Source organism: Gordionus sp. m RMFG-2023, unplaced genomic scaffold (assembly GCF_954871325.1).
Source record: "Gordionus sp. m RMFG-2023 unplaced genomic scaffold, tfGorSpeb1-WG-v2 contig_78, whole genome shotgun sequence".
NCBI classification, from domain to species: domain Eukaryota; kingdom Metazoa; phylum Nematomorpha; class Gordioida; order Chordodea; family Parachordodidae; genus Gordionus; species Gordionus sp. m RMFG-2023.
Window position 1 is genome coordinate 1 of NW_027051170.1, and position 8818 is coordinate 8818.

General features: G+C 27.7%; 1 protein-coding gene across 1 annotated transcript; it reads right to left on the reverse strand.

The window, feature by feature from the left end:
• Positions 1–3084: 3084 nt before the first annotated feature.
• LOC135930763 (uncharacterized) lies at positions 3085–4199 on the reverse strand. The gene is made up of 2 exons (XM_065467551.1): positions 3215–4199; positions 3085–3164 (listed from the first exon to the last, which is right to left on the reverse strand). The coding sequence occupies exon 1, from the start codon at positions 4167–4169 to the stop codon at positions 3216–3218; it is 954 nt and encodes a 317-aa protein (XP_065323623.1). The 5' UTR covers positions 4170–4199; the 3' UTR covers positions 3085–3164; position 3215.
• Positions 4200–8818: the final 4619 nt, after the last annotated feature.

The following is an 8818-nucleotide window of genomic DNA, read 5'->3' on the forward strand; positions in this document are numbered from 1 at the left end:
AATCAACACAAAAAATGAACGGGCTGATTTATTCGAAAAATATACAATACGTTTACTATCAAAATGGTCTAAAATAACAGGAACGCCGTTTACCTTGTGTTTTTTAAAAAATCAGCGTTATTTGAACGCGTTTGTTTACAGCATTAGTCGATAGATGAAACATTTAAATTTATGTAAATCTTTAAAATTGTAAGTAAAATATGTTTGTCAAAAACAAAGTTTATTATATCATAGATGAATGAAAAGACTCTTATTATTCTTGTATAGTTATAGAAAGAATTGGTATTAGATTACTAATGGATTTAATTTTGTTAAAAAATTTTTTACCTCCATTTTAAAGTGATGTTTTTATTTTTCCAACTACAGCGCATTCGTTACTTTTTGTAGCCCTACTATTTTTAATATTCGAAATTTGTTATTTATAAAAATTTATTCTCATATAGAGTTTGTGATATACATTAAACATATTTACATTCACCAGGCATTCACATCGAACTACAAAACAATAATGACAATGGCTTGACAATAATGTTGTCGGGAAAGGCTAAAGGAGTCAATGACGGTATCAAAATGGTTATTCAACATCTCAAAACCCAGGTTTACTTACAAATATTTTCATTCATTTTAATATAGTGTTTAATAAGCCAAAAAGAATGATACAAATAAGCTCTTTTATTTGAATGATCCCATAAATTTCACTCGAAAATTATTATATACCTATATTTAACAACAAATATTTTATTTAAAAAAATGGTTTTAAATATGAATTTAGTAAGATTAAAAATATTTTATGTTAATTTATATCATATATATTTAATAATCATTTCTATAAATTTCATTAACCCTCGAGTAGTAATGTGAAAATGTATCTCGAGTTGTGGGGAGGGGGCATAGCTCACTATCATTTTATAACTTATATCACTAAAATTTTAATATTATGCTTTGATATTTGAATTTTTTTTATTTAATTAACCATAAGTTAATTATGAACATAAAAATTTTGAAGATTTAATATTTTATGATAATTTTTATAAAGAGTGTGAGAAATTAAGCAAAATTCCCTTATAAAAATAATTTGAAAAAACATTCATTAAAATTTTTATTAAGTGAATATTTAAATATATAAAAATAATAATAATTTATAGGATGTTATAAAATATTACTTTTAATTTTATAAAATATAAATTTATATCAGAATTTTTAAATATTAAACAATAAAATAAAATATAATTTTAATTTACAAATTTCTTTGTATATTTGATTTAATTTAATATTTTAAAATTTAAATATATAAAATGGAAATTAGATTTATTATGTATTTTATTGTCTAAAAAAGTATATATTTCTTATTCTCGACGCCATATTTCTTATGGAAATCTGCACAGATCGCTACATTTCCATTTTTCGGCGCGCAGATTTACGTGATTTCTTACTGCGAAGGATCGCTGTCATTTTTTTTAAAATATGGCCATATATACACCACATATCTTATTCCCGATGCCATATTTCCTATTCTCGACGCCATATTTCTTATTCACGACCCCATATTTCTTATTTTTGAATAATTCAACACAAAAGAAAAAATTAAATTTATGATATAATAACAATGACTACCTCCCACGAACCCAAAATATGTCCTTCCTACCGGAAACTTTTACATTTAACAAATGAAGGTGTTTTTTATGTTCATAAACCAATCTCCAACAGGTGTCCTCATTCAAGACTTACACCTCTCTCCCAGATCACTTCTCAACCCATTCATAAAACCACCATTCTCTCAGTGACTACATATCCTCTCCCCTGCAAAATATTTTAACAATAAAAAAGAATGGTTAAAATTCTTATTTCGGATATAACACTTTTAAAATACCGGACGAATCAGTCCAGAAATTCATAACCCAACAAATAAAGGACGCCAGTTTAAACATCCTTAGCCGTCTTCAAGATACCCAATAATCACATCCAAAAAACAAAAAAAAGTAACTCCACTCCAGCAAAAAACTTCATTGATCTCGAAGAAAATCGATTTTCTTAACATTAAAGGAGCTCTCGACCAATTGCTGATTTCTCCGAAGAAACCTTAAGCAAGTTATGCTCAAAACATCAGACTTCAACTCTTACGTTGATAATCACTCAGCCTTACACGCATTGTGCTGCAGACTTCACACAAGAAGAAGTTAGGAAAGCAATCATATCTTTTCACCGAGACTCAGCGCATGGAGTTGACTAGATTAGACCAAAGACTCAGCGCATGGAGTTGACGGGATTAGACCAATTTTCTTATAGGACATCACCAATCCCTTGATTTGCAGTTTCAATTCTCACTAAAATCACCAACTTATGCAGTAAAATCTTAAAAGGAGATTTACTAAGCTTTATAACCCCCTTGCTCTTTGGACCCAGACAAGTGTTGTTAAACGGCGTTTTGAGCCTATTTTTAAAAACGGCAAACTCAATATTTCATCTAGAATAATATTTACAAGCCTGAAGATTTTGTTTTTAGAAGGAACAAAGGTTTGGACATCTATTAGCGAAATCTCGAGGCTTAGGGAATATTTTTCAAAATATTTGTAATAGTAATTTTATAAAAAAAAAATATAATAATAAAAAAAGAAATTTATATAAAATAAACTTTTTCAAATTATAATACATTTTTTTTAAAAAATAATACAGTGAAAGAGGGGATATTTTTTACCAGATGTTAAAACAAAATAAAATGATACTATTATATTTTTATTTTAATCATACTTAAACATTAATCTATGTTAAAAAAATATTAAACAACTTTTTTAAATGTCAAACTTACATAAAAAAAAATTTTTATAAAAAAATATAAAAAGTTTTGTCATCACATATTTTCTTTTACTTAGTTAACGATATTTTATGTAGAATAATTTTAAATATAATGATAAATTATTCATTTAAGTTGTAAGATCTTAGTCAGAATCTTTTATTTCTTAAAATAGTTTTTTTCTCTCACTTTATTTTATCATATTTGAGACATAACTTTAATTTAATATTTTATTCAATTCGTATATGTAATACATATAATTATATATAATAAGAAATATATTCGTAATTACACTAATACATGAATATTAATTAATAAAATATGAAATATTTAATGATAGTTCATAGTCATAAATTGCTTGCTTAAGTAGTACCTATAAATATTAAAAAATGTTAATCGTAATTTATTATATAATTAGATTACTTTAGTCAAGAGGTAGTCCACGATAGCCCAGCTCCAAATAATGTTGCATATGATTATAGAAATTTGTAAAATCATATGGAATAAATTGATTCATTATTTGATTAATATTATTTATTATATGTTCCCTTGTACTTGGTCTGGGAATTAATGACCTGTACTTGTTTTTGAAAACCCCGAAAAAATTTTCAATTGGGTTTAATTGTGGTGAGTATGGGGGAAGATATTCAATTCTCTCTTTATAGTCATCAATTAGATGACTTTTATGTATTGACGCATTGTCCATAACTAATATGGCATCTGGTGGTAATATACTAATAATATCCATTAATGAATTTCGGAATAACATACCATTATATGATCCTTCGATGATTTTATAATGTATAACTCCACAAATTCCTATAGTGCAAAGTACACTTACATTTTTCCCTTTTGAGGGTGGCACCTTTATTGATGGTCTAACGTTGAGTGGTGCCCAAGCATAGACAGGTACAACATGAAAATTGATGCCTGTTTCGTCGAGAAAATAGAGTCTTTCTCTGGAGATGTTCAGCAATTTGCGGCAATACACCTGTCGAATATTGATAGCTCCTGGTGTATTCCTGCGATCTGGTTCTTTCCCAGCTCTTTTTTTGGACCATCGGATGTTTTTAATATATTTCCTTATAGTTCCAATATTTTTTGGAGAACCAGAGGGCAAATTCTCAATTATATCCTTCACCGTGAAGGTATTATTGTCGATTAGCAAATCCATAATTTGCCTTTCAATATTTGCTGTGTCTTTAATTTTTCTCCCCCTTTGTTTAAGCGAGAATTCCTTTAGGGGCTCACCAATAATTTCTGGAAATGTATCCCGCTTTATTTTATGTATTGATGCCTTCGACATATTAACAAATTTAGCAATGTCCTTAACCTTCATCTGTTCTTCCTCTGGCATTGCTAATATTTTCATTACCATTTCAATTTTATCTTTGTTCCAACAATTGTATGTTCTTTTGGGTTTAGGAATGGATGATATTTGAGAATGATTTAAATCGGTTATCGGTCAAATCACGATATTTTTAAAATATTTTATGGATAATGATTTGCACGTATTTATAGATAAAATAACCAAAAATTTATATTTTCCAAATATATTTACTACCAAATTTGGTAGATCGAATATTTAGTAAGTGGTCGGTTTTGAGCTAGCCATTCGGTCAAATCATAATATTTTCAATAAATTAATTAGGAAAATGCTTAACACGTTATTGTTCACGTATAAACCAAGAATGAAGAATTTTCTATGTATAACGCCAGCAAGGCAGTATTTCGTTTCAAATCGGTCATCGGTCAAATCACGATATTTTTAAAATATTTTTTGGATAATGATTTGCATGTATTTATAGATAAAATAACCAAAAATATATATTTTACAAATATATTTACTACCAAATTTGGTAGATCGAATATTTAGTAAGTGGTCGGTTTTTAGCTCGCCATTCGGTCAAATCATAATATATTCAAAAAATTAACTAGGATAAGGCTTAACACGTTATTGTTGACGTATAAACCAAGAATGAAGAATTTTCCATGTATAACGCCAGCAAGGCAGTATTTCTGTTTCAAATCGGTTATCGGTCAAATCACGATATTTTTAAAATATTTTTTGGATAATGATTTGCACGTATTCATAGATAAATTAACAAAAAATGAACATTTTCCAAATAATATTACTAACAAATATTGTAGATCGAATATTTAGTAAGTGGTCGGTTTTGAGCTCGCCATTCGGTCAAATCATAATATTTTCAAAAAATTAATTAGGATAATGCTTAACACGTTATTGTTCACGTATAAACCAAAAATGAAGAATTTTCCATGTATAACGCCAGCAAGGCAGTATTTAGGTTTCAAATCGGTTATCGGTCAAATCACGATATTTTTAAAATATTTTTTGGATAATGATTTGCACGTATTTATAGATAAAATAACCCAAAATGAATATTTTCCAAATATATTTCCTACCAAATTTGGTAGATCGAAAATTTAGTAAGTGGTCGGTTTTGAGCTAGCCATTCGGTCAAATCATAATATTTTCAAAAAATTAATTAGGATAATGCTTAACATGTTATTGTTCACGTATAAACCAAAAATGAAGAATTTTCCATGTATAACGCTAGTAAAGCAGTATTTAGGTTTCAAATCGGTTATCGGTCAAATCACGATATTTTTAAAATATTTTATGGATAATGATTTGCACGTATTTATAGATAAAATAACCAAAAATTTATATTTTCCAAATATATTTACTACCAAATTTGGTAGATCGAATATTTAGTAAGTGGTCGGTTTTGAGCTAGCCATTCGGTCAAATCATAATATTTTCAAAAAATTAATTAGGATAATGCTTAACACGTTATTGTTCACGTATAAACCAAAAATGAAGAATTTTCCATGTATAACGCCAGTAAGGCAGTATTTAGGCTACAAATCGGTTATCGGTCAAATCACGATATTTTTAAAATATTTTTTGGATAAAGATTTGCACGTATTTATAGATAAAATAACCAAAAATTTATATTTTCCAAATATATTTACTATCAAATTTGCTAGATCGAATATTTAGTAAGTGGTTGGTTTTGAGCTCGCCATTCGGTCAAATCATAATATTTTCAATAAATTAATTAGGAAAATGCTTAACACGTTATTGTTCACGTATAAACCAAAAATGAAGAAATCTACATGTATAACGCCAGCAAGGCAGTATATAGGTTTCAAATCGGTCATCGGTCAAATCACGATATTTTTAAAATATTTTTTGGATAATGATTTGCACGTATTTATAGATAAAATAACCAAAAATGAACATTTTCCAAATAATATTACTACCAAATTTGGTAGATCTAAAATTTAGTAAGTGGTCGGTTTTGAGCTCGCCATTCGGTCAAATCATAATATTTTCAAAAAATTAATTAGGATAATGCTTAACACGTTATTGTTCACGTATAAACAAAATTGAAGAATTTTCCATGTATAACGCCAGTAAGGCAGTATTTAGGTTACAAATCGGTTATCGGTCAAATCACGATATTTTTAAAATATTTTTTGGATAATGATTTGCACGTATTTATAGATAAAATAACCAAAAATTTATATTTTCCAAATATATTTACTACCAAATTTGGTAGATCGAATATATAGTAAGTGGTTGGTTTTGAGCTCGCCATTCGGTCAAATCATAATATTTTCAATAAATTAATTAGGATAATGCTTAACACGTTATTGTTCACGTATAAACAAAAATGAAGAATTTTCCATGTATAACGCCAGCAAGGCAGTATTTCTGTTTCAAATCGGTTATCGGTCAAATCACGATATTTTTAAAATAATTTTTGGATAATGATTTGCACGTATTCATAGATAAATTAACAAAAAATGAACATTTTCCAAATAATATTACTAACATATATTGTAGATCGAATATTTAGTAAGTGTGCGGTTTTAAGCTCGCCATTGGGTCAAATCATAATATTTTCAAAATATTAATTAGGTAAATGCTTAACACGTTATAGTTCACGTATAAACCAAAAATGAAGAATTTTCAATGTATAACGCAAGTAAGGCAGTATTTCGGTTTCAAATCGGTTATCGGTCAAATCACGATATTTTTAAAAATTTTTTTTGGATAATGATTTGCACTTATAGATAAATAAACCAAAAATGAACATTTTCGAAATATATTTACTTCCAAATTTGGTAGATCGAATATTTAGTAAGTGATCGGTTTTTAGCTCGCCATTCGGTCAAATCATAATATATTCAAAAAATTAATTAGGATAAGGCTTAACACGTTATTGTTGACGTATAAACCAAGAATGAAGAATTTTCCATGTATAATGCCAGCAAGGCAGTATTTCTGTTTCAAATAGGTTATCGGTCAAATCACGATATTTTTAAAATATTTTTTGGATAATGATTTGCACGTATTTATAGATAAAATAACCCAAAATGAATATTTTCCAAATATATTTCCTACCAAATTTGGTAGATCGAATATTTAGTAAGTGGTCGGTTTTGAGCTAGCAATTCGGTCAAATCATAATATATTCAAAAAATTAATTAGGATAAGGCTTAACACGTTATTGTTGACGTATAAACCAAGAATGAAGAATTTTCCATGTATAATGCCAGCAAGGCAGTATTTCTGTTTCAAATAGGTTATCGGTCAAATCACGATATTTTTAAAATATTTTTTGGATAATGATTTGCACGTATTTATAGATAAAATAACCCAAAATGAATATTTTCCAAATATATTTCCTACCAAATTTGGTAGATCGAATATTTAGTAAGTGGTCGGTTTTGAGCTAGCAATTCGGTCAAATCATAATATTTTCAATAAATTAATTAGGAAAATGCTTAACACGTTATTGTTCACGTATAAACCAAAAAGGAAGAATTTTCTATTTATAACGCCAGCAAGGCAGTATTTCGGTTTCAAATCGGTCATCGGTCAAATCACGATATTTTTAAAATATTTTTTGGATAATGATTTGCACGTATTTATAGATAAAATAAACAAAAATGAACATTTTCCAAATAATATTACTACCAAATTTGGTAGATCTAAAATTTAGTAAGTGGTCGGTTTTGAGCTCGCCATTCGGTCAAATCATAATATTTTCAAAAAATTAATTAGGATAATGTATAACACGTTATTGTTCACGTATAAACTAAAAAGGAAAAATTTTCTATTTATAACACCAGGCAGTATTTCGGTTTCAAATCGGTTATCGGTAAAATCACTCTATTTTTAAAATATTTTTTGGGTAATGATTTGCACGTATTTATAGATAAAATAACCAAAAATGAATATTTTCCAAATATATTTACTACCAAATTTGGTAGATCGAATATTTAGTTAGTGGTCGGTTTTTAGCTCGCCATTCGGTCAAATCATAATATTTTCAAAAAATTAATTAGGATAAGGCTTAACACGTTATTGTTGACGTATAAACCAAGAATGAAGAATTTTCCATGTATAACGCCAGCAAGGCAGTATTTCTGTTTCAAATCGGTTATCGGTCAAATCACGATATTTTTAAAATATTTTTTGGGATAATAATTTGCACGTATTTATAGATAAAATAACCAAAAATGAATATTTTCCAAATATATTTACTACCAAATTTGGTAGATCGAATATTTAGTAAGTGGTCGGTTTTGAGCTCGCCATTCGGTCAAATCATAATATTTTCAAAAAATTAATTAGGATAATGTATAACACGTTATTGTTCACGTATAAACCAAAAAGGAAGAATTTTCTATTTATAACACCAGCAAGGCAGTATTTCGGTTTCAAATCGGTCATCGGTCAAATCACGATATTTTTAAAATATTTTTTGGATAATGATTTGCACGTATTTATAGATAAAATAACCAAAAATGAACATTTTCCAAATAATATTACTACCAAATTTGGTAGATCTAAAATTTAGTAAGTGGTCGGTTTTTAGCTCGCCATTCGGTCAAATCATAATATATTCAAAAAATTAATTAGGATAAGGCTTAACACGTTATTGTTGACGTATAAACCAAGAATGAAGAATTTTCCATGTATAATGC

What these genes read in the sequence shown, in the direction of transcription:
- LOC135930763 (XM_065467551.1), bottom strand. Translation starts at nt 4,169, where the DNA reads ATGGTAATGAAAATATTAGCAATGCCAGAGGAAGAACAGATGAAGGTT.